The sequence below is a fragment of the Zootermopsis nevadensis genome, unplaced genomic scaffold (assembly GCF_977971745.1).
Source record: "Zootermopsis nevadensis isolate Lab colony 2312 unplaced genomic scaffold, Znev_1.0 Znev_ptg000028l, whole genome shotgun sequence".
Classification (NCBI taxonomy): domain Eukaryota; kingdom Metazoa; phylum Arthropoda; class Insecta; order Blattodea; family Termopsidae; genus Zootermopsis; species Zootermopsis nevadensis.
The window spans coordinates 7,532,498-7,560,228 of record NW_028259160.1 but is presented as its reverse complement, the minus strand read 5'-3'; the positions used below and the strand labels follow the sequence as shown (position 1 = coordinate 7,560,228).

At 40.5% G+C, this 27,731-nt stretch overlaps 1 protein-coding gene across 3 annotated transcripts in view; it reads right to left on the bottom strand.

Moving 5' to 3' along the window:
• The window catches only part of Pka-R1 (protein kinase, cAMP-dependent, regulatory subunit type 1), a 62,583-nt gene that overhangs the window by 19,844 nt on the left and 15,008 nt on the right, over positions 1 to 27,731 (bottom strand). Inside the window, exon 1 of one of the 3 annotated variants that reach the window (XM_087357126.1) lies at positions 24,304 to 24,487. The exons of the other annotated variants lie outside the window; for them this stretch is intronic. Coding sequence (XP_087213252.1) covers positions 24,304 to 24,321 — 18 coding nt within the window. The 5' untranslated portion in view covers positions 24,322 to 24,487. Of the gene's footprint in view, positions 1 to 24,303; positions 24,488 to 27,731 lie in introns of those variants that run through there. 3 annotated transcript variants of the gene reach the window in all.

The following is a 27,731-nucleotide window of genomic DNA, read 5'->3' as shown; positions in this document are numbered from 1 at the left end:
CACGGTCACGTGAAAACCAAATTCGGATTCATTCTTGTTTATTTGTTCGTTTATTAAAGACACTTTCTCATCCGCTCAGGTCATACGGTGTCGGTGAAGGGCGATTGTGAATGATGAAGTAGACGAAAGTAGAATTTTGAAAATGAATGTTTGCGAAACTTGTAAAATTCTACTACGCAGAGCAATAACCCAGAAGACAGCCATCTCCAATGTTCTATAATAATAATAATAATAATAATAATAACAACAACAACAACTCAACGCAGGCCAACCATGGACACGCACAGTCAACAAGCCCAAGACTCACAAGAAAATCAATCAAGAAAAACAAGAGTGGCTTGGACAAGAGAAGAAATGAAGGAAGTCGTGTGGTGTCACATGTATTTTAAAACATTTTATAATACATGTGGCACTTGCTAAAAACAATATGTATCCCGGAAATAGCTGCTGCCCTATGTACCTTAGGGACAAGGACTGTCTCGGGTACATGGGAGTACATACCACATAAAGTGGTGAATAGATGGGATGATGATGATGATGATAATAATAATAATAATAATAATAATAATAATGAATGCGAGAAAGTTCTGCCACCTCTGTAAGGTAAATTGCAGCAGCCTTCGGACAAACGAGTTCAATGATGCACTCATAAAGAGTTCAAACACATTTAAGGGCTTGTCCACGCAAGCACATATAGATGATCATACAAGTTTCGGTTCAGGATTAATGACTCCTGTCTTGGCCTGTAAAGAATTCACAGCAGTCACTCATCGCACTGGACACAAACAGACCGAACAAGTCAGCTGCCCGCCCCGTCAGTCTCTCTGCTGAATGTGGAATAACATGATTTTATTTCAAGGGTCGTTAAATCAAGCTGTAAAATGATAATGACTTCTCAGTCGCAGGTAATTACACAACCAAGCACTGGCAGTATTAATTAGCGTTTCTATTTGTTAGAAATAAAGATAAGATCTTGCAGACAGGCATTCTGTCTGGAATTCTTGTCTCTGCGCGCAGAGATTATAAGCCATGATATAACTCAGCAAAGTTACTGGCTACGGGTTGGACGGTCCGGGTTCGATCACCAGAGGAAGAGAATTTTCTCTTCGCCACGATGTCCACAAGGCTCCCAGTCCCCACCTAACCTTCCATCTAATGGCCAACGGGGGCTCCTTCCAGGAAATGAGTGACCAAAACTTGAAACTGACCGGTCACCTGGATTCAGTGAAAAGGTCTAGAATACGTACTCATGGCGCGATGCTGAAGCGCAGACATCAAGTTAATGCAGAATGGGGAGTCCATGTCTGCCCATCCAGATTGGTCACGCTGCAATCTACTTGATGGATTTCGACGAAATTTGGTGTTAAAGATTCACAGAACACCAAACTGGAGAGAACACTTTCATTTCTTTTCATACCAAAGCTGAATATATCATAAGCTGGTCCACCATCATTTACTAGCGTCTCCCAACCTCCCCACTGACATTCGAGTCAAGGTCACCTTGTTGCTAGGCCGCTGCGCAAAAACTGTGCATGTGCGAAAAGGCTGTTTTCATGAGCAGATCGTGTGTTCATTCTCGCATGTAGCAATGCGTGTCCTGACAAGGAAGTGTCGAATAAGACAAAAATACACCGACTGGTAACAAAATTTCGGGCCACAGGAAATATTTGTGACAAGTGACATTACGGCATACCGATTCCAAACAGTGCATCATATGCAACAATCGGATACGGCTACAATACTCCAATACTATCACTGTTTTCGTCGTTTTGTGCGTGTAAGAATTCATGTGTAGTAGTAAATGTTACGTTTTATACAGAACATCCTGTACTGCAAACAGATATATGTATTATGCAATAGTTCTGTTTAACAAAATCAATAACTGAATATTTACACCGCCTTTATTTGAGTAATCTTTCAAGACCATGTTTAATTTCTGTTGCTGTTGTAAGCATGCATTCCCTGCAAGCGTTCATGAGTAAGTCGAATTACATTCTGATCTGACGTTCTTAATTAAGTTGTACAATTGAAGCTAATTACAGCGAAAGACAATGCCAAATGCTGAGATCATTTGCGGAGTGTTTTCTGATTACTTGGTAACCATTTCTTTCATTCAGAATGGCACAGCATTATATTTTGAAAACCAATTTCTTTTCTTGTTTTATTCCTTGGCAATATGAAAGCATCCCCCCTATTATATTGCATTATAAATTACGAGAAAAAATTGGATTAGGAACGTATTCCCACCTATTGCATGAATTATGAGAAAAACTGTTTCCTTATACGTCATTTAGCTATTAACATTTTACTTTTATGAAACGTAGTCATTTAGCGGTCAGTCCCCACGGAGGCACATGTAGAATCCTCGACGTTAAATGTGACTCGTATTCCGGAAGTATTCGGTTTGAATTCCGGCTGGTGGCGAGGCGGCCACGACCACTTCTTTCGAGAACCCTTGCGACTTTCATAGTAAGCCCATTGTATATCATTAATTTCTTTATAAATTGTATAGCATATATCCACATAACTTCTAATCCAGCGTGACTCATCACTTGTCTGTCGTACACGTGAAAAATCACCTTCAAATATCAGCAAACAGATGGCAAGGATAATGAACAATCCGTCTTCTGCAGTGTTTCATCCTATGTAACCAATCAATCCTCTACCCATCTTGGCAACCACTACTGAAAGTCACTGTGTAGTGATTAGTACTCCTGCTTCACACTAAGCAGATCACTGGTTTGAATTTCAGCCTAAATACAGGCTATCCTGAGGTTTTATTCAGTCCCTCTATACTCAGGTCGTACCTTGAAATAAGGAATTCCGCACCCTTCACAATCAACATTATAATCATGCAGACATTTCTTACTGAATGCCATGCAATTTAAACTAAATCAAGTAGCTGACAGAGTCATAAACAAAAAGGAAACAATTTAAGTCGGCGGTAGGTGGTTGGCTCAAGAAGAAAGGCAGGATTTGAAGCCACGACTGCTGACAGCACCTTTATCATTCTGAAGAAAATTTTAAGTACACTTTTTGATTTAAGACTGTCTCAGCGGCTCATCATACTAAAGGCCATGAAGTGTCACTCAATCATCAATCATCAGTTCTATCTGAAGAAACGGTCGTTTCGTAAACTTAGTTCTTCAGATATGTGTCACATGTCACGACTACTTCTGACGTGACTTGATTGCCTCGGTAGCTTCTGTCGAAAGACAATTAATTGGCTTGGCTGCTGGCAGGGACTACGCCGGCAATGCTATTGGGCATAATGGAGCACCGATTTAGTTGACGACAATTTTATTTATACGAATAATAATGAATTACGGAGCGGCGTGGCTCATTTAATGTTTACTTAACGAAGATGCCAATAGCTCACAAATAATAAATAAATAACGAATTTGGAAGAATATGTAAGGAATCGGTAGTGGCCTAATATTTAAAATATCCCCCTCGGTGGTGAGATGAAGTCCTCTGCACCCATGACACAGCGGACAACAGATGGCATGACAACCAAAAAGGCAGGAGTCCCCTGCCCCAGAATGGAACACCCAAAAAACAGAGTCCGAATATTTTAAAGAAGTCTTCGAAATTACTGAACGTAAAAATGTCCAACAAAATGAAAATATGCTGTTCACACACAATCATTACAAGTTATATTTCTCTTGGAATCCAGGAACTGGAGCTCCTAGTTAGCTACGACGTTAAAGCCAAAGAGAGGTATCACGGCGCGATGGTTTTGGGCTTATCTCTGCTGCGTAAGCGGTCCTGGACAACTTTAGTTCCGCTCCTTTGGTTTTAAATAACGTGGCAGAGAATTCTGATTAAAATCAAACACAATAAACTGAAAAAATAATCTCATATTTCACGTACTTCTGGGATGAGGGATCGCAACTTCAATAAAACAAAGAAAAAATCGGGAAAACAGCCATGATTCGAGCAGAAATCGAACCCGCCACCCCAGTTTACAGATATCAAACATTTTTGTTCTTAATCACTTCTGCAAAACAGCATCACTAATTGCGCGCCAGACTCCGTCCACTATATATTCATCACCTCGGAGCCTTCCCCCACTACCTCCAAAGGTCGGAGTTGTGGAAAAGCGGGAATAAAATTAAGGTCACGCGTTAATCAATATGGCCGTCCACGTGGCGTGACCAAGGACGGTCCTTACGACTCAAGAAAGCATCCTCACGGACTCCTGAAGAGTATGAACTGAAAGCCTGTCATGATCAATATCCAAATCACAACGGATTTCGACGACGTTTAGTATCAGAAGGCGAACTCTATTAGTTGTCGGGGAAATTTCGTTTTGGTCCATAAAACTCCATTATAACATCTGCTTCACACAAAGCTAAAACTGCTAATAAAACTGGTCAACCAATTAAATCATAAATTACTTTAAAATACGTATTTCCTTAACATCTACAATTTATATTAGGGACATTTTTCGATATGGTTCATCCAGAATCTAGTACAGAAAGCCGAGGTCAAGTGGTTAACATTCCTGTTACGTATTCGTAAGACTTCGGATTCGAGTCTTGGACCGTACGCCAGCTACCTTGACAAGAATCTCGTAATTGCCCATAATCCTTACAGACATTTGCTGGGGTAATAATTAATGGCATGCCAAGAATGCTTACACATCTTTCCCAATTCACGACTTACAGTTGCCTACAAGATATGCAGATAATATGACGAAAATAGCTTCGGTTCGTGTTTCATAAAAAGTATGGGTCACAGTGGGTCGGTACAGACTAACTGGCACGGGATAATAATTCTAAGAGTAATCTTCATTAGACCGTCATCCCATCTTGAGAAGGGTTTGAAAGCTGACGAAACAGCCAACGTGGTTCCAGTGTTGAGTTCAGAACACGGTGATGCATGTGATGAAAAATCAGGAAGAAACTTTCAATTCAGTCACATTGCAAGGGTGATAATTTTTGTAACGAATCTATGTTATCCAAAACTCATGGTCACACAAAGAACATTGAAGAATGCATTGAGAAAAAGTGTGTGCGCCCAAGAAGCCATAAAACAAACCGGTTTGTTCGAAGCGTTGGCCAAATCCCGAAGCAGGGATAGTGAAAATTTTGGCAGTTGAGCATACACCCTAAACTTCGTCTTCCATAATGCACAATCGCAACACGGCACACACGTACAACAGAGATTACGGGATTAAAATTTCGAAAATTCGTCTATATCTAGAGGAGTTAGCTAGGCTAACACGATTAGCATAAACACTGTGTACTGACAAAACCAGAAACAGAGTAGACAAAGTATTTATCTTTGTAAGTAGGATTTGAAGTTCTAATGGCGGCGACTTTGAAAATGGCTGTCTTCTGGGACGTAGCGCAGTGTAGTCTGGTGGAAGTTTACCATTTCGGGGGTGGTTGTTGCCTCCATCATCATAGTAATACGTAAGCACCTCTGAAACGTCGGTGAACTTCTACCAGACTACACGACGTTACAACCCAAAAGATAGCCATTTTCATAACTGCCTTTGCAGTCCGTTAGATAATGGAGTCGGAGAATATTTCAAACTGGTCTCAACGACATGAATATTTAATGCCATATAGTTCTACCAATTTCTTGTATGACCAGGAATTTGAACAGTCACGATCAAACTTAGGATATTACACACTAGTAAATTTAGGGTTACGCTGGACCGATGCGGACCTAAAACAAATTCATAGAAAAACTTGTAACCACTTTGATACCGCCATTTACTTTAACGTCCAACTTCTATTCATAAAGATACGAATAATTAGCTCCAACTGTTGAGATGACGCGACACAATTCCTTCTCTGATCTCTCAAACGCCAGATAAATCCACAGCAGAAAGACCTGTTTTATGACGAATGTCTTGTGTGCAAAACGAATACAGCTTATATAAAATTTAATCTATGTTCATTATGCGGTCTTCGAGATTAAACGCGCACGGACTGAGAAACAAACATCACAATTTTGCATTAGCTCACGCACTGAGTTAAAAAAACCAAAGAATCAGAAGCAAAAGGCAAGGCAGGTACTTTAACTGACTTTCTCCACTGGTCTGGCTGTTACTGACCGCTTTATTAGTTTCCTCAGTGTTGACGTCTGATGTCCTGCGTGCCTTCACATTGTGATCAATCATGCAAAAGAATTCTGCAGCTGCAGACACTCATTCGTCGCCAGCATGATACAACAAACACAAAAAACAGCAATTAAAAACGAGCATGTCCGATGCGTGTTCACAATAATTTCCCATAAGGAAACAAACAGGTTGAAAGTGAAAGTGCGGCAGAACAATGGCATATCATCTTGCAAAAATGAGTGTGTTCCAAGTACCTGCAAGCTTCTTAAATGGCAAACTTTATTCCTTGAACAACACGAACGGAATTCGAACTCGTTTCTCCTGCGCCTGCATAAACTACAGCAGGCTAACCCAACTTGCCTTCGTGACGTACTCGATTCGAATATCCGTCGGAGCATCGAGACTTTTCTAATGACAGGTTGCAGGATCTTCGTTGAAAAAGCTGATAGTTAATCAGCACGTCTTATTCAAAAACCCGGGCAGAAATTAACACTTTGTAAAGCCTGCTATTAGATTCTATTATGACGTAGTCAAATCAGTTTCCAGCCTCACAAGCAATTTCCGAACATTAATTTTTGTCATTTACGCCTAGGGCTCCTACTTTACTTCATTACTTGCGGTTTTCCAACCAAAATGTTATATGCATTCCTATTTCCGACGTCCTGCCAATCTAACAACCGCTGATTTAATTAACCTTTGTTTTATAACTGAATTCACCAAACGGGCAAAAAGAAACATCAGACAAATCACACATTTAATGACGTGGAGATTCTGAGTTGATCGGCAATGGGAGAGTCGAGACTCATTCGTGGTGCAAGTTCGTAAATAGCACACTCAATAATAAAATAACAAGGAACAGCGCTAACAAGAGAATAATACAGCTGGAACTTTTATTCTCTTCTACATTACATACGATTGTAGTTAAGACAAGAATCTCTGAGCTTCACAGACCGGTTCTGGATGCCACACAGTTTCGCATTCGGTAGCCACCTGTGACTTTCTCCAAAGGCAAAACGGCCGGAACATGAAGGCAGCCAGTCACCTCCATACCCAGGTCTTAATCTGTAGTCAGTGTCATGACTACTGACATCTGCAGATGATGGCTCGCCACTTCAATAATGTAATCTACTGGACCACTCCATTACAACCTCCTAGTTGATGGGCGGGAAAGCCCTGTCAGTTTAGTGCCGGCATTGCCGGCATTACCACCATTCTAAGAGATAAATCAATCCAACCGTGTATTTAACTGGCTAACAAGCACGCCATTTCCAATTATTGCTCTGACTCTTGTTTATTTAAACCATGAGAAAACGTCCGACACTTCAACCGGTTGTGACAGAACGCAAGGTCCTGTGTAAACGCATAAAGCTGTTATTTCTGAAGAATAAATTATTTACAAATAGTTTAGCTTTTTACAGGATGCTTAAAAATAAGTGTTCCGATCGGTTTAATAAATACAGAATTCGACTGCTTTCTGGGTTGCTGCACCCTGTAGTCTGGTTTAAGCTTACCGACGTTCCAGAGATGCTTGCTGCCTCCATCATCAGGGCGTCCGGCGCCTACGAGACTACGTAGCGCAACAACCCAGAAGACAGCCATCTTAACCTCAATCCACACCTCGACCTCACATTTCTTTAAACTCAACTTTAATGCTGCCCTCTGGTTTGTTCCAAACTTTCCCAAGTGCTCTCTTCGTTTGAAATCTATCTCAGTAGTTTTTAAATAGAGTGTAGGCGCCAATGAATTATGGGAGGCAAAGCCGAGCAAACTCAAAACACGAAGAAACAAATGACTGCAGCGACATGAGGCATAAGTAATGAAGTTTGTGTGACGCAATTACTCAGTGCCCAATGCAACAGAGTGCAGTTACAAATCCAATTACGCGTAGGTATATCAGCAACTTGCGCAAAACGCTCTAAACCAGAGATTCTCAACACACGGACCGCCAACATATTTTGCACGGCTCGCGTAAATATTCTGCAATACGTAAAACATTATCTAATATCACAAAACACGCCTTGTTAATGCTATACCGATCGCCGTGGTTAATTGTTCAGCGTAATGAAGAACGTCGAATCACGAAAGACGACTGGTGAGTACTCAAGACGGATGCATGCGAATATCAACAACAGAAACGTATCCGTTGTTAAAGAAATTTGGCTAGGGGCAGATGCCACGGCCTAATTCTGCAATACCATGTGATGACGGTGTAACCATTACATATACTATGCATAAATCCCAGAACACCGAATTACGCTGGTGTAATCATTACATAGGGTGTGCAAGAAATGAAACTGCCAAAAAATACGTTACGTTAGATTCAAATATGTGATTTTGAAGTTCTGATACTGGTTTCTTGTTTGCGGTGCTGAAATTCGCGCCTAACGGGGTGAATTCAGCTAACTATAATCCTATAAGAACTACTGAATAAATTTTCAGAACACCGTGATGCACTCTGCATGTGACAACTCATTCCTTCGTGTTGAAGCACGGGGTGACGCGTTTTGCATGCAGACACAGACAACTAACGAGATTAAGGCGAGAAGCCCGAGGCATATGGGGAAGTGGTCACCCTGATTCCAACAAGACACTACACAACAGCAGAACACAAACGTTCCTCGAAAATAACACAAGTAATAAAAATAGCCCCAATTACTTACTGCCTACGCTGAAATGCAAGAAAACAGATAATTTTATATCAAGTGATCCACAAATGATTTTAAGTACATTATCAGCAAGTGATTCTAATATACACAGCACTGAACTTTTATCATAAGATACTAAAAAATATGTGAATTAAAGAAGCTGGACTTTCTGACCACTATGAACAGCGATACATCTAAAGTTACTACTGAGGGTGTATGAGTGCTGCATTTTTAGCAGTACTGATTTGTACACAAAATGCTGATGTCTACAGTTCAATCGGTGGAACGAAGGGCGGTCGGAGGTATAACGGTTTCGAAAAAAAACCTTTGGAACCCTAACAATAAAATCGGTGGCACGATGGGGAAGACTTAAATATCCATGGATATGGCGGACAACAACACCGTATTTCCTGGATAAGATTCGAACCAAGGACCTTGAAGGTGCTAACCACTATTCAGTTTGATCTTATGTTTTAACCGGATTATAACCATCTGACATTGACGTAACAGAACACAGGATTTATTTAAATTACTTGCTTAAATAAAGGTTGCTCATTTGAATAAACGTTTTTCCAAGCAAGCTTGTTCACAGAACGTACACAATCATCCTTTTAAAGAAAGTCGGTTCTCCCTACATTTTCCGACCAATCTTTTGTATGGATTTCCATTTCCTTCCACACAAACTACACGTCTCGTTCACCTCAATATTTTCTTTGTCCCTTAACAATATACAACCAAGATTACAATTACGAAGATCCTCAGTATGAAATGTTTTCCATCCTCTGACTATGTATACATCAAGTCAAGTCTTTTATAGTTTTGGTAGACAGTTCTTCTGTTATTTTACGGCGCTGTATCAACTGAGAAGGCAATTTAACAACGAATAAGAATTGCACGATGATAATATAATGAGTTGGAAAGGATTTATTAATTTGTAAAATATAAAGGTTTCACGGCAAATAAATTCCCTAAAATTCTCTCGGGCGATCAGCCCCGTCAATGTTAAGAATCGACGTTCCGAAGACCTGTTCTGTTTCTATTATCACGACAGACCTTGATGACGGAGACCGGCCAGGTCATGGTAACGATTTTGAACTCACATTGACGCGGCTGATCGTCCGAAATAATTTTAGTGTGTGTATTTATTTTGGGTTATTTAACGCGCCTGTCAATAACTCAAAACTGTACAGAATGGAATGATAGGACGATTAGTGAATAATGAACTGGAAAGGATGTGGACGGAATCGGTTGAGGCCTAATTAACAGAACTGCTCCGCAATTTACTGGCGATGCTAAGGAAAAGATCGAAAAATCTCAGTCAGGATAGCTGGTCTCCGGGCCGAGGTTTGAAATCAATACCTCCACACTACAAAGTAGAAGACCTAACCACTCAATCACGATATTCTATGGGAAATGTGTAGAAGGAAGCTGTTGGGACTCATCTCAAAGCATTCCAGCATTTGCCTGATAAAATGAGTAAAATCTTGCACATCAGGAAGGATATCATTTCCTTCTGGATCAGAACCGGAGACCTTTTAAATGCGCAGGAGTGCTAACTGTATCTCGCCGCTATTTGGGGCATAAACGGGTCACAAGATGTTGTTCTTTCAGTAGCATGAAAGGAACTGTATTCCACAAATTTAAAGCAACGTAAAAGGTAAACGTGTCGCTATAAATAAGAACAAAACCATGGAGGCGTATGGAGGGGCCTGAAGTAAAGCTCCATCTATTCTTAACCTCGACACTAGATGGAGGTGAGTGGCATTGAGAACGTCTTCGCAATACCAATGATAAAAATTCCGCAGGTGACAAACACGAGCTGCTCATACCAGACGCATATTATGTTGAATTAAATTAAAAACACTGTCTGGCACTGAAGCCTCTGCAACTTTCTGCCTTGCAGACTTGTGGAAACGCCTTCATAGAGAAAGAAAAACACTAAATATTCAAATCAACTTGTCCAATGTTTTAGTTGTGATCATCTTAGCAAGAACTACGCCTACACTCAGCAATCTTCAGAACACGCTGGCAGAACGAGTGGATAAAAACAGATTTGGATTACAAGTAGTTTCCAAATGTAGGTTTGCATTCTTCGTTGGTCTGTGTTAATTTATCAAAGATACAAATCTTCTGTTGACAGAGACACCAAACGGCACAGATGTCCTATGCATACAGACATCAATTATTATTCCGTACGTTTCGTTAAATATCGTATTAAAATACATGAAATAAAAGCATATAGTGTCAAGTTACAATTCTGTAAAACATCACAATAATGAGTTCCATAATTTGTACTTTTCACCAGTTAGAATTACGATTATCAAATCAAGGAGTGTGAGATGGGTGGTGTATGTAGCGCGCCTGGGGGAGATAGAACATACGAACAACTTTTGGTGAAGTTCCATAAAAGGCAGTGAATTCTTTTGATTTGCTAAGAGTACTATCAGCTTCGCAAGAAGTACCTCGCAGTTAGTTAAACCTCTGTACAATATGCAGCTTTGTAAAATTATTTGCAGAAGCTGAGTCATAGTGGACTGATACGAACCAATCTGGAATTCGTTGAACATTTATAATGAAGATATCATATACTAAATTTGATGCAAATCCGTTAAGTATATCTATATAAGAAACATAAATAAATAACGAAAGGATAAAGGAGGGATGAAAGTCAAGAAAGAAAAGAAAGGGGGCACATAGTCGACATCAGATCCTGATTCTTGACCTCGTTTCCAGATTTCCCAAGCGGCGTGTATCAATCAAGCAAGTGATGCCGTGAGAGGGAAACTGTGTCACTTGACAGTCTACTTCATTTTGCTCTGTACGTGAGGATTTTCCCACAATTCATTTATATACTAGCTTCAATAAGAGACGCGATTTAATGTAAGTGTGCCAGCACTGACAGAGTGGAGTCAGGGCTCAAGGGACTTGATTTGACAAAAAGGAAAACCTTGTCAACACGCACTCTGCCAAGAACGTAGGCAGACTCGGATATGTGTCTATAAGAAAAGACAGTAATTACTTACTAATTTTAAAAAATACAGTGGAACCTCCATTTAAGGTTTCTCGACTAAAAGGGTTCCATGCTTGGATGAAATACACATTCGAGGTTCTAGTTTAACATTCAATAATGCCCACAAGCCAATAATCTCAGCCACAAAATGTATCCATTTAAGGTACTACTCGATTCTGTGTTCAAATTCATTGACCTCCAGGAAAAAGGTCAAGTTGTGATTTTACTCCAACTGTATACCCGTCTAGGAGTGACTGGCTGGCTGACTACGCAACTACTCAACCGACTCCCTGATGATTTAACCTGAAAATCCTTCACCACTAATATTATATCACCACTGGCCAGGACTTAAGCCAGTTTCAGAAAGTTTAATTTCTCACAAATTTTAAGGCACAGTTTAATATTATCATCGAATCGTATTTCTGTCTCGTAAGTGGGCAATCTCCAAGTGGTTTCTATATAAACAATTATATATTGCATTTACTGTTATACTCCCTGCCCACTGTTAAGTACGACATCGACGAGATTTACAAATTACCAAGTTCCCAATTATGAACTATAATTTTCCTCATTCTCTAACTTGTACTTTACCACTCTTAATTACAAATATTTTGATACGGAATTTATTTTGAAACACTTGCACCTTATGTGTATTCTCTGTTAGAAATCACTTGTAACAATAGTACCGAACAACCGATATACAATGCTAATCTATGTTTGTACGGTCATCATATCATCATCTGCGAGCAAATGAGTCAGACCACTTCCTGAATCGTTCCTGCCTCAATTTATACAGCATAGGCTTAACTATACCGCAGGTGCGAAATAAGAATATATTTTGATTGGGAAAATATACTTGAAGCGGATTGGATTATAATCTTATATAAAAATGAGAAAGCAACGCGTAAGGATGGGCTCCACCCAAATACCAATGAGCACGTCTCAACAGGGTCAACTGAAGAATATTTACATTAAACATGCCTCCAGACAGCGCCGTAACTTAGCAGCACAACAAGAAATTCTTGATTTCGTAAATTATATATTTCGAAACACCTTAAGTACCGGGTGGCTGTGACGCCAAACACAAATTTCAATCTCATTTTATGACCTAACCAACTTTGTATCAACGGCACTTGTAAATTTATTTGTATGGTTCGAAATGTGGCAAGATCACAAATTACATGAGTTTGAAAACATAACTACTTAACCAAAAGGAGGAGGATGTCAGCGGGTAATTGGGGGAGGGGGGCCAACTAGTATGGTGAAATCGCCTATAGGAGGATACATTGGGTTAGATATGTGACTCGAATGAAGAAGATAAGGAATGCGTAGAGGAGTCTGACTGGCAGATTTGGAAATCGGCCACTTGGAAGACCAAGGAAAAGATGTGAAGATAACTGGCTGTCTAGTAACGGGTTTTGGTATTAGCGGTATTAAAGCAAAGAGGTAGTCATGTTTAAAAGTTTCAGTACGATTTTGAGGTTTTCGGGCGGTGAGTCTGAAGATGGCTGTCTTCTGGGTTATAGCGCCGTGTAGTCTGGTAGAAGTTTGCATAGGAAACAGCATTACTGTCTCGAGAATCTCAATGGTTTAAAAGAGTTAAGTAGCTGTGATACCTGCCTACGTACTTACCAGTCACAGAGCCACTCCCTTAAACACATTCAGATGTTTATTCAGAACACACATTCTGACATACGTGTTGTTCTACAATACCTGGTTTAGAACACTGACATGTCTTAACTATAACTCTGGTAGTGGAACAGGAAGTTTGAACACCGCTTCGCTTTATTCGGAGTAACTACATTCCTCATTATATACAAAAGTATATAAGCTGAGTCAACTCAATCAGTGTACAGATTAGGTTACGGGCTTCGATTCTCAGCAGAGACACAGACCTTTCTTTCTCTTTGACACCGTGTCCAGTCCGGCTCTGGGACCCACACAGCATCCACAGTACAGGGACACTTCATCGGTGTAAAGTGGCCAGGGAGTAAAGCTGACAAATCATATCTACCGGGTGCGGACGTTAAGAATCTGTGGAGCTATACCTCCATTCTCTCGCCAAGTCTTCGTGACGTGCTTAAGCACGAGGGAAACTTCGTTACAAAAGCAAGCGAAAAGACACGATTCTGTTCCACGCCCAATCATCCACTTCCTATCCTCACAACCTGTTTTCCTAAGATTCATTTTAATATTATAGCCCGATCTTGCCATCAGTCTTGCGTTGCGACATCTCGGTTGGAATCTCGGTCGGCTGGACACCTCGTTCGATTGGGGCATGAAATGCGTACAGTAATTTGTGGGGAAAGTTCTTTGAAAGTGGCAACGTAACTGATGAGATGATGGCTAAAAATATTAATGTTAGCGAAATATGGGCCTCTTGTGAAGATCAAAGGTGGATAACACTGACTTAGAGCAGTGCCCAAGTGCACACTTCGTATTAGCGGTGATTAAGCTTACTAAAGATAGTTACAGTTGAAGTTCGATGTCAGTGTTCTAATTAAGGCAAGTCTTACAAGCGGCCCAAATCAGTTATCAACCAATTAAACACGATGAGCGGCCCCTAAATGTCCAAATGTTAATAATTTTTAAAACTTCATATGCATATCATAATAACTATTTGTATACCACTGTTTTATGTTTCTGTTAAATAAAGCAGAAATATATTTTAATGAAACTCCATATTTTGAGTGTGGTTTGTGCAAACAGAGGAACGAAAAAGAGGCCTATACCTTAAGGTTACACAACCATGTGATGGTCCACGGAACAGTTCACCTCTTTTCTACGCGTCCTGGCAAGCCGTTTCTGTACTAATAATCAGAAAAACGGCACACATGCCACTGTGTGTTCTCGATAGATATGGCAGGTGTTTAGGGAGTGGCTGCGACTGAACGTTTTATATGATTTCTGTAAGTTGTGGCAATTAGCAACTGACACCTCCAATTAGTAACAAGGTTTGTCAACTGCTCCGTCGAGGAAGAAAACTTTCAAACTGGGCATTACAAACCTGACATGGATGCAGACGGCACCAGGCTCGAATCACGGCCACAAATCGGCTACCATAATATCTACCAGACTACACGGCGCAATAACCCACAAGACAGCAATCTTCTTACCATAATACAGTTTCCGTCGTTGCCCTCGGTCCCTCAATAAAAATGGCAGTGTAGTTCCTTAAAATGTATATGCGCAATAATTAGGTAATTATGTTAATTTACTGGACGGAAAAATAAATACGATAAACAATGACAAGCTAGTGATATCGTTCGCCCATAAGTAAACATTCCAGATAAAAATCTCAATATAAACACGGCTAATCAACCCTTCGAAAGTAAGGGTTCCACAACAACAGATCTAAATTACAATCAGAAGAAAATTAAAGAGCAAGTAAGTCTGAGAATGCCTACTAAAATACAAATATCTTTCCGTTTCCTATCTACAAATTTCAAGATTAAAATATACAAAACCTGCCAGTTTACCTGTTGTTTTATAAGGGTGTGAAATATGGTAACTTACCCTGAGGGGAAAGCTCTAGGGATGTCCAGAACAAAGTGCTGTGGAAAACATTGAAACCGGCGAGAAATATGAAGTAATAGGACGACTGTCAGTAGAAGTAAGGTCAAGGTTCCCTGTGCCAAAGAATTACATTGGCGTATAGGGACGTGGTGACAAGGCTCAATGTATTCTTGACATGGCGTAAATAGTCAACGCTATGGGTGCTGAACTTATGAATAAACAGTCCTCGGATCACACCGTACAGGAGACAGGGTGGGCCCTACAGCTGGTCTGGATACACGTTGGGAAATGAGAGAAAAAGTCCCTATCTCATGATCCCATTAGGTCGTCTGCATAACAGCGACACGATACGGAAACATACTATAATATAGACTGAAAATTACGCAAATACATTCTTGACATATTCGGAAATAATTTGGGTAAGTTTGAAACACGGCATCGACGCTCATAAGCCGAGTACTCTAAAATCAGGGGGCGCTGAGAAGTTACCCACATTCCCCATGGGATACAGTGACCCTTCTACAGTGTACAGACCAGTTCCCGTTATATTTCGTTAAATACACACCATTTATAAGTCACACAAGACTTACACTCTACTCACACTAATTTCACAGTTAAAGTCTAGCCTAAAACTATGGGTGAAATTTTCATCTGTATAGGTACCCTACGCCACAAGAAGTTCAGCGGTAGCGGGTTGAAAACCCCTGGTGTAACGGTTAGTGTAGAGAAACGTGACATAAAAATATTTTAGAATATTAATTCAGTAATCTGGCCTCCGCTTCAGATGCTAAGAAGATGAAACTTTGGATTTAAGTCGATGTATCATCTCAATGCGGCTATGAGTGAAACCAACGTGTGGGTGTCATCCTTATTATAAGACATTTCCATAACGGTCCAGCACACAAAAGAAAGTTAATTTTGGACGTCCAGAGCGAGAAACACAGCAACCCACGATGACGTGGCCACTCAACCAACACAAGTTTGTGAACAGCAGTTAACTGGAGTCATGGGATCGAACCCTGCTTGAAGGACGCAAGTTCGTTCATATTCTTGTGTGAATTTATGTGCGAAAAAGCGAGACAGGGTGAAAGGACGGAGGAGAAAGAAACGAAAGTAAATGAGGCATAGAGAGGGTAAAAGGAGGGAAGAAAATAGAGGCATGTTTGCTATCAATGCAGTATTTGTAAGGGTGCTGTCATATAAAAATGAAGAAGTGAGTCTTGCACGCTAGTTGTGAAAATGCCACGAAGCACGCTATAGGTCACTAGGTCATGAAGTAAAGGCCGTGATAAGGCAGTACGCGATGAAGTACATTTTATGCAACAAACATTAAGCCCATAAAGTGTTCTAAGTCATAAATCGGAAGTGCTGTTAGCGCACAGCCGTCATAATTAAAATCATTCGTAATTTCCTTGTGCTTGTACATAAATTACAACTGTCTGTGCCAATGTCTATTACGCCCATGAAAAGGCTGTTTACACGCTGAAACAAATTTGATCCGTGACTGAAGCTCAGGGATTCTGGACATCATATAAAGCTTCCAAGTCTTGAACACAGCCTGCGTGTTGCTTAATGAAGTACCAGGGAAAACTTTACTTTTACCTTTGTACGGTCAGAGTTTACTTATGATATTCATGACGATGTGAATCCAAGCAGTTAGGCCTGTGTTAATAGAGTTACCGCCGTAAACAGTGCACATGCAGTAGCCAATTGAATTATCTTGGGCCTATTATTTTCGGATTACAGTACAAGGGCATAAATTTGCTGTACTTTATGGACATCTTCTGGGTGTCTGTTCTGAATAAAATCCTCAGATAATTAATTTGCAATCCGTGTTCTGTATTAAGGAAATACAGTAGGTAAAATAGGTATGCAAAAATTTAAACATGCACACAGAGATGTTTCGAATTTTCAACAATAACAACTGTTAGTTACTACCAAAACACGGAAAGAAAAGAAGAAATCAACTTTTTATTAAAAAAAATTCAGCACTCAAATGGCCAACGCCGAATGGGTTCAGCTGACAAAGTTTGGATAACAATGCGTATGTCATTCTGTACTCATTTCGAAAGGGAAGAAGACGAACAAGTGAATTAAAATCTAATTAAACTTTATGAAAGCCCGGTACTGGAGCTTACAGCTTCCTACTTTCTGTCGCTTTAGTTCACATGCATCAACAGTTGCGCCTGGGTCTTACCCCCCCCCCCCCCCAAACTTTCAAAACAACGGAATGTCACGTCGAGCGGCTTCTGAACTTCATACTCTTGGCTAACATACGATCAGGGACATTGAGTTCTTTGTACAGGAAAATAGCTGTTTGGTTGGGTGACGGGTTACAGCAGAATCTATGGTACTCTCAATGGTAACGTGAAATTTAAATTCAAACTAATTTAACCCAAACTTTTGTATAACTGCACTTACTTCCAACTCAATAGCTGTGGCCACGGCTCCGTCGCCAGAGTCTCCTTTTTTAAAACGGCATATACAGCGTGAAGAAGCTGGACGTAAGATTGTTAACTTATTCTGTTACACTCCCCAAAGTAACGTCTTAAGACACTGTCCACGCGCGTATTGCAACTACAGAGGCGTTAATTAAATACTTCTTTATTCAGCAAGGCACAGAATGGAATATTGAATAGGAATTGGGTGTACAAAATTAAGGAAAGAGATGAAGATCACATCCTTTTAAATTACCTAAAAAGAAGATAAAACTAAACAAACCTACAAACTTGCCTAATTTTATGAGAGTGTTTTACACTTTCAAAATTATAAAAAGATTCAGGACGTTTGAGAATAAAGTGCTAAGGTGCTTTAACTAAGAGAAATAGAGTAAAAGTAGAATAAATAAATTTCGTGACAAAGAGACATCCACTCTTTACCTAGGGCGATTAAATACTGAAACAGCTAAGACCATCACAGCGGGATTTTGGGATAACGGTGATACACATTCGAGTTCCACAAGAATACAGAAAGTGTTCATCAGCTGAATGGTCATCAAGTGTTAACCGAAGTCTGTACCTTGTTGTTCTGGGTTTCTAAACGTTTCTGGTACCACACTCGTCCTTTCTTACAGGTTCGCGGGTCGCCGATTCATAAGTAAGGGCTATTAACTGAATATTTACAACAATTTATTAAAAATTCTGTAACCGGTTAACGCGGCTGATTGCCCGAGAAGATTTTATTGAATATGTTCCCGAAACGTCGGTTTACTACTGTAACCAGTTAACGCGGCTGATTACTTTATAGTATTGTGAATGTGGGCATTCGTCCATGTGAGCATTTGTCAGTGTGAGCATTTTTCCGTGTGGGTAATATTCGTGTGAGCATTTATGACAGTGGCTTTTTTCTGTGCGCAATTTTCGTGTACGGTTTTGTCATGGAACCAGCCAACAGGCATGTGGAAGAGCCCAATGTTATTCTAATTGATTAATTCATGTTTATGCTTTCTGAACCGCCTTTACACCATGACAGCTTCCTTGAAACCTCGCAGTCGTGGAAGCAAAACACTGAGGCATTAAATTAAACACAAAAGGGTCCAAGTTGCTAAGTCGAATCTAACCGGATATTGCCATGCTTTCGTAACACCAGCTACTACCTATTTTCAAGGATAACACAAATGTAAGAAATTACCAGATTTAAGATGCTGCCATTTTTATTCCTATCTCGATTTCTTTTTGCATACCCTGAATAAATTCAGCAATGACTGAAGCTACGCCCAAACATTCCCTCACTCATTAGGACGACTACGCGGTTGCGTTATCTAATTTCCTGCACACATACAGCAAGTTCCGCTCCTTCCCGGTGAAATAAGTTGGTTATGGTTTGGTTAAAAATATACATAAAAGGCACGGCGTAATTAGTAGTCAAGATAAAAGCGGGAGGGATTAAGGTGGCACATATTCGGAACAGGCCAACGATTAGAAGGGCCGTGAGGTCGTATGCAAGGTACAGAGATGCATTTAAATAGATCGGCTTGAAATGATAAGTACTCGTGCAGTTATTATTTGCAAGTTCAGGAAATCGTAAAGTGGTTGTTACACCTCGCAGGTTTACACGGATCTCACGCACACAAATAAAAGTTTATTACGCAACACTGATTCTATAGCTGAGGATGGAACTCGGGAGGCCGACGTTAAGATCATATTTAAATAATAAATCAGCAGTTAAGTTTTACTTCCTCCGGACAATCGCAGCAAGTACCTCGTGATTTCGTTGCCAAATTCTTACTCGTAAATTGATCAAGTCCCAAATATTGTGCCGAATAGCTTTCTTCAAAGAACTAATCTGCGAGTGAGTAGCGTCACCCACGCTAGGAAACCCGTTCCTTTTGGGGACATTACGCGTATTGATTATACGTACGTTCATATTAACGGGTCCTAATTGGTCAAGCAGATCGGAACTTATTCTATTTTTTGTCTGAACAACCAGTTCAAGCTAGGACAATTACTCTATCGGCTGACCAAAATTTCGTTAATGCGGGTTGAGAGGGCGGTAAGAGCGCGTTTCTATAAACTTCGAAGACGCCAGGCGTTCTACGAGTCAGGTGAGATGAATCAAAGTACCCTCAATGGAAATTTCCACCAACTTCTGCTGCCAGCTTCGACCTGTTTACTGTAACAGGAATATTACATCTGCTGTCTTTCAGGGGCCTAATTATATCTTACGGAAACAAGCCGAGGCCTGAAATTGTTAGGCTACAGAGCTGACTTCGAACACTCGTGTCAGAATGTCGCCACGGCATAACTCAATAAAAGCCGGTAATGGCAGTAACGCTGCCCTGAATAGCGTAAATCGTCTTGCCTGGACACGGATCGGAAATGTATAAATGGACATTTAACTTTCCACGTAACCAATCACTTAACACGGGGGCAACAAATCTCAGCGATGAACACCGCCAGTACCGACCGAAGTCGGCCATTATAAACGACTCTATCCGGTTCACAACTCCGAAACCTATAATTTTCTACACATTTCCCTTCTCAAACTTGCATGAGGCCATTTTCATAAAATGTTGGCGACAGCAAACTGCAGAAACAACAGCGACTGCGTGGGTCGACGAGTATCAAGTCCATGATAAACGACAATTTAGGGGTTCGATGCAAAAATGGTGTAACTCCAAAAAATGCTGAAAAGTTACGGTAATTGTTTTATAATACGCAGGATGTTCTGGTACAAAATAGTAAGAATTCAGCATTTTAAAATATCTGCAAATAAAGTATCAACAGAAATTGTAATAGATTATTAATGTTATTCTAGAAGATTTCTGTCTTCTGGGCCCTGATCACGGAGGCAGTATGACCTCTGAAACGTTCGTAAACATCGACCAGACTACACAGCGCAACAACCCAGAAGACAGAAATCTTCATACTAAGAATCGCCCTGATGACGGAGGCAGTATGACCTCTGAAACGTTGGTAAACATCGACCAGACTACACAGCGCAACAACCCAGAAGACAGAAATCTTTATACTAAGAATCGCCCTGATGACGGAGGCAGTATGACCTCTGAAACGTTGGTAAACATCGACCAGACTACACAGCGCAACAATCCAGAAGACAGAAATCTTCATACTCACCGATGTGAAAACCTCAAATCTTACAATGTTATTCTAGTTTCCCACATACTTATAATGGAATTCCTTCTTGTATCAAACCGTAAAATAGTAGGTTCAATTACCGGGGTAATAGAATGAGGAAAAAGACAACAAATATGAAAAATTACATCTAAAATTGCAGCCACCTCGAATACTGTTACCTTGGTAATGAACAAAAGGAGTAACGTGGAGAGAAATATTAACTCTAAAATACCACCCTTATCAAATAACAACAACCTGCTCACAATGAAGTTGTTTCGGGTTTTGACGCTGTGTAGACTCGTATGTAGATGTAAGCACAGCGCAACAACCCAGGAGATAGAAATCTTCGTATGTAGATGCTAACTTTTCACAGAAACATACTGTCTCCATCTTCAAGGCTGAAGTGGCGGAGCTGGGAAGAGCAGGGGTTTATATAGAGTTAGAGGAAGTGAAGACTAAGGGAGTGGGCCACGGCGCCTAAACCCAGAAAAAACACCATCTTCACCGCCGTGAAAACCTCAAATCTCACAACCTACTACTAGTGCCAATGCTATCGCAACTGCTGCTACATTACACTTTCTCACGACTACGTATCACTAAGCCGTCACGATAATCTTTCCTAAATTAACGAAATGTAGTAATAGAACCAGAACGTTCAACACAGAACAGCATTATTTTGGAAGTCCGGGGACCGGCCATCCTGCTGGAGTTATCATAACACAGTCCATCACGACAAATGCTCCAATACTAGCCTGACAGTAAACAAGGATCACGTCTGTCAGCATCCCACAATCGATACTTCTAACTTACGCATTCGAGAAAGCGCCTTTAAGTATTACAAAAAATAAACAAAAATCAGTGCCTTCAACAATGCTAATACTGAAACTCTTTACAGGACACTATTATTATTAGCCAGTTCAATCCAGTTCACATCGTCACAATCAATTTCCTGAATATCTACTTCGTCATCACAGTACCTTGCCTTTCCCGGTCTTCAAGGCGGCTGTTTTCCAAAAGGTTTCATCACCATAATTCTGTACGGTGTGTACCTTTGTCCGCCCGCATATTTTGTTAATTATTTTCAGGCTACATTTAACCCCCTTCATAACACTTGAGTAGGGTCTCTACTTGACGATCCTTCGAATCAGTGCTCAGTACTACCCGCTGACAGCCACGTGTCTACCAGGCACACTGCCAGTTGCATTTTTATTTGCAACCACTGTTCCAATGCCACCACAACAGAGCCACTTGGCTATCGGAGTATTCCAGAACCAGAGCAAACTTTCGACTGCAAACTATCTCAGAGGTTTGGAATTCAAGTAAAGTTGGTAACAGTGCAACAGTTTTACGTTCGAGCTGGGGATTGCTACGTCACACGCAGGCGGTCACGACGCTACTTTAGATGCGCTATATATATATATATATATATATATATATATATATATATATATATATATATATACTGCCATACATTTACATACTGTTTACAGTAGTAATTTAGAGTTTTCAACGTTTAAAGGCACACGCCAGAGTCCGTCCACAGTGCCTAGGAACGTGGCCAGAGGAAACAATTTACATATGTACGTGTGCTAATACTAATATTACTGTTGTAACACGATTATAAAACTGTGTGTGTGTTATGTTTGCTATCGATCCGAAACACTAAATGCTGCACCAGATTTAATAAAACCTTCTTGAATAGTAACGTACAATATCTACTGTCGACAAGCGACGCAGTATGTATGCATAAATTTTAGCAAGAAGGACCAGTGGTGATAGGTGAGAAATGCTGTGTATAAGTTAAAGGATTAATGACGGAGTTTCTTAAACGTTTCTGAGTGCAAAAGTATTCTATATCGAATATCGCCAGATGCAAACAACACCATGCTTATCTCTTGGCGTAGGTATACCATTCACTACAGACCACGTTCTTCAAAACTATGTTCTTAGATTAAATCAAATACAGAAACGTTATTTGTACAAAATTAAACAGCAGTCTTGAATAGGAACGAAAAACACCGTCTCCAACAATAATTCGTATATAGACTGAAGGCCTACACAAAAACTTCACATGTTAAAAATTATCATTCTTAACAGCAAGTACAATACACTTTTATGAATCCGCCTTAATATACAACGTTACTAGTAACATGTGTAACACTACTCTTCACAATTAAATGTCTTGATATTGCACAGTATGCTATCGCAACCCCGTTATCAGTAAGCTTAATTAACTCCATGATATAAGTCGTAACCTCATTTCCTTCTAATGTTGAAATTATTTCCTTAATCTCAATAAGCTCAGTACAAAACCTAAATATTTATACACATTCAATAATTATACAGGCCTTATATTTTGCAATAAACCTTCGAAAAATGCAACTTTCGTCGAGGAATGTTTTGTACACTGTATAACAAAATAGAGTCCGCGATAAATTTAATTTAGTTTTCGGTTCGATGATGATTAATTAAGGAAAAGTTCGAGCCAGGCGTGTGACATTTTATATAGCGCGGTAGATCAAGTATCCGTACATGCGTAAACATTTTATATAAAACTTCATTCCAATATGTTAATAAATACAAACATTTCGAAGGTGGAAAGTTTTGAGGTTGTGTGTGAAGAATGTCAAGTATCTTAAATCCGTACTTGTAGAAATATGCAAAGAGACTTTCACTAAATTTCTTAATTATTAATCTAAACGAATTCGCAGACATACCAGTATCACTTATGCCAAATTTTCATCTCAGCAAAATACTCGCACTTCGACGAGCCCTCTCCGTTCTTCTTCAAATAGATCCCTGGCACAAACAACGAGTGTAAAATTTCGATGAAGTTGCGTCTGAGTCACGAGTCGAAACGGACGGGGAACGAAGCTCCCAAGAAACAATTTTAATTTAATCACGTGCCAAAAATTTCAAAGACGTAACTTATTTAATGTTCTATATTACAAACAATTACTGTAACATAATAACACTAAAAGCAAAGTACAAGAACAAAAAGTTGATCCTGCACATGCACGTCGGTTTAATTTACGAGCCTTTCTAACTCTACATATTCCCAGTTTAAGATTATATACTTCACTCAATTAACGCATCTTTTTCAATTGCAGAGGTGTCATACGGCGTCGAATTTCGGAGTAATTGTCAATCAAAATGCGATTCTTGGTTTATTTAAGGGCAGTTTCTCAACCGCATCGGTTATATGATGTTGAATGGCACGATTAGTCAATTACGAACAAAATAAGTATGGGGATCCGGGTGTGAAAAGTATTCAGAACATACTACTACGAAAATGAATAGAATATAAGATAGAAAAACCCATAAGAAAGGAAGGCGAATACAAACCTGAAAAGAGTGTATTGACACCATACAGAAAAACTACAGAAATAGGATCGAAAGAGTCCGAAATCCTAACCAGAAACAGTCCCTTGCAACATCTTTATGCCAAGTACAAAAGTATGGAGTAAAGACAAAATTTACCTCTGCTTTATTCGGCATCTCACTGTTGGAAATTACGTCAATCCTTAAGGACTCAGAACAGTCACGTCACTTCAAATTTCTGCCACTGCTACCAACACAGACAGGTAACTGACACTAGCAACCAGCTGGTTGGGAACATGCCGACTGCTGCAACATGCCGTCTACAACTATCCTCCGCCACTCCTTGGAATCGCGTCGCGTCGCACGCATCGGCTAAACTCGGGCGGCAGTCCGACGGGAGCACGGGGTTCGACTTCCCAACCTCCTGCTTTTCAGATCTGTTGTCGTTGAAACATCCTGTCATTGGTACAAAATCAACCCTTTCCACATTACACGCGAGATCAAAATCACTGGCCACTCCAGTCTGTACGAAGTGTTGATCGAGATCAGTGATAGAAATGACTTCATCACCCCGTCAACACTTTACTATTCGGGACCTTTCAGCAATAAAAATACATGTTACAATGAAAACACAAGACAAAAAGGTTCTTAAAAAACTTGAGTTGAACACTGATATGTAGGTTCTCACGCCGACGAGTGTGAAGACGACAGCCTTTTGGGATACTGCGCCGTCCAGTCTCGAAGGAGCAGAAGGGCATCACCCTGATTATGGAGGCAGTACGCACCTCTAAAACGTCGGTCAATTTCAACGAAACTACGGCGTAATATTCCAGAAGGCCAGTTACAGATAATACATACATGACTAGATAAACAAAAAACGAAAGAGGAAAAGAGGTACAGAAAAGCACGAGGACAGAAATATACAAAGAATGAAATAAAGAAAACTGAAGACGAGACAGAAAAAAACATTGAAAATAAAACGGGTCAGGGAAGGAGGAAGAAACAGAGAGACAAAGGAAAAAAAGAACGCAAGGAAGGAAAAGCGAAAATGATGGGAGATAAGCAAGAAAGAACAGAGACAGAAAAAAAAGCTTCTGAGTCTGTCCAGTGTTAGGAACTTGGACATCACTTCTCCTGGCATTTTGGTCAGCACAAGAACCTCGGCAGTGAGACCAAGGTCTCGTTCACACCCAGCTAATATTGACACAGACTCACAAATCTACATAAATAAAGCGTGTGTGGCATCATAATATGCAGCGAACAGAGCATCTGACTCAGTTGCGGACATCAATGTCCATGGTGTGAACTTCGGGGCTTCACAGTTTGTACCTCACATGAAGTTTGGGGTGAATGAAACCAGATGGGCGGGACGTGTAGCACTCCTTGGGATAATAAACCACACACACGAAAGTCGGAACTAGATCCAGTATGCGACACATGGCGGGAGACTTGTGTCGTTAAAGTAACTACACTGGATGATCAGGGTTCGACTGCTAATAGGAGCAGGAATTTTCCTCTACACCATCACTACCTTCAGACAAGCCACGAAGTCTACCCACTCAACAAAGCGGAGGGCCATTCTTCGTATATAAAGCTGCCGCAGCGTGACATTGGCCACTCGCCTCTATAGAACAAGGTGTAAAATGCATGGCGGTTTGCCTATGCGTTTTCTGCACGCATTTAAGGCAATTATCCGGCACTGGAGGAAATTTTACAAGCTCTTTCTTTCACCTTTCCTTCCAGTATGCAGATGCACTTACAGGGAAGTACGCAACATGTTTCCCAGAATTATATACGAGGTGCGATCGGAAAGTTTCCAGACTGCGCCTATAAAAAACCCGTACACTTATCTCAGGTATTAAATTCATCCATCACTCTCGAAGTAGTTCCCCTGGGAGTGAACACAACGATCCCAGCGCCGCTGCCAAACCTGGAAGCATCCCTTGAAATCTTTCTTTGTCAGCCTGTCAAGCACCATCTGCGATTCTGCCTGAATCTCTTCTATCGTCTCAAATCTCCTTCCCTTTAGCTGAATTTTCATCTTTGGGAAGAGGAAGAAGTCACACGGCGAATAAGGAGGGTGCGGGATGACGGCCATGGTGTTTGAGGCCAAAAACTGCCGAACTTTGAGGGCGGTGTGCGCTGGCGCGTTGTCATGATGCGTCGCATGTGGAGTTCTTCCTTTAGAATCAGCTGACAGGTCCCATAGCCTATCCCAACAATGTCACACAAGTCGTTGATGGTACGACGTCGATCTTCGTGAAAGGCCTGCCGAATCTTCGTAACATTTTCGGGCGTTGTGCTCGAAGATGGTCGTCCAGAACGCTCGTCATCATCGACAGAGGTTCGGCCATTTTTAAAACGTGAATGCCACACAAAAGTTTGTGCACGACCCATTGCGGACTCCCCAAATGCTTGCTTTAGCATTTTATAGGTTTCCGTAGCCGTTTTGGCGAGTCTTTGGCAAAATTTGATGCACACGCCATTCCGAAATCGCAGGAGGGTCGGTGTAATGCACTACCAAAACGCCCGTAACTAAGAAACAAATGCTAATTCGATGATGCCGGCTGGCACACTGATTCACTATGAATGTAGGCCGCACCCCCTAGTGGCAGAAGCTCGTACTACATCCGGTTCGCCCTCTATTGACACAGTCTTTAAACTTTCCGATCGCACCTCGTACAGTAAAACATACGAGTAAACCCATATATTGCTTTATTATTAACTATGTCCATGGGAAAATAAAACGCCATGCTTACTCTGCCCCTCGCCGATTGGTTTATTCGAACACATTTGTTGTTTTGAACGAAATGACGCTGCACTGTTTATTGCAAAGCAGACCTAATGGAACGTCCAGTCGGTTTACATCAGGGATCAAAAATGGATCTGTATTATTAAAAATATTCTGCGTACTATCAGCTCTGATGTTCACTAAATCGCCATTTCACCCACAAAGCGTATTTATAGGTTTCCTTTGGTTCTACGAAGAAACAACTACAGTTTCCACAAACGACATCAATTGACATAGTTTTGAAAGGGAAATGTGGCGTTTTCCTGACTGCAGGAACAAACTTTTAAATTGAATTCGACTGACCGCACTTAAAAGGGTCAAGAGAACGGTTGCGTAACACTCAGAAGACAAAAACATTTCTATTTCAAGTTCTGAATAACTGACAGTGTGACCAGTCCACGTAAAGTTGCAGATCCCCTTTGTCAGCAATCATCATCACCACCGTATCACTTAAAATAGAAGTAACTCCCTAGGTACTTTCTGAGAAGTGGAGTCCTTCACCCTTACGACGTGATAAAAGGAGGTCACTACGACAACTCAAAGTATAAGAAATACATATTCTATATCAGATTGCATGTCATGTTGGGAAGTACCCCTTTCTTGTATGCTATAAGCATACAAGACACATGTCCAAATAAAATATTTTATGGCGTCAAAAGTGGTGCAGTTCCTTAGTCTTCACAACGCATCAAATAATGACAGAAACTCGTCTAATGGAGCGTGTTCTACCCTTCCCTACCCACGAAAATTGTACTATCTGCTTAAATAGCAAGCCAACGTCCGTGAATTAAGCAAA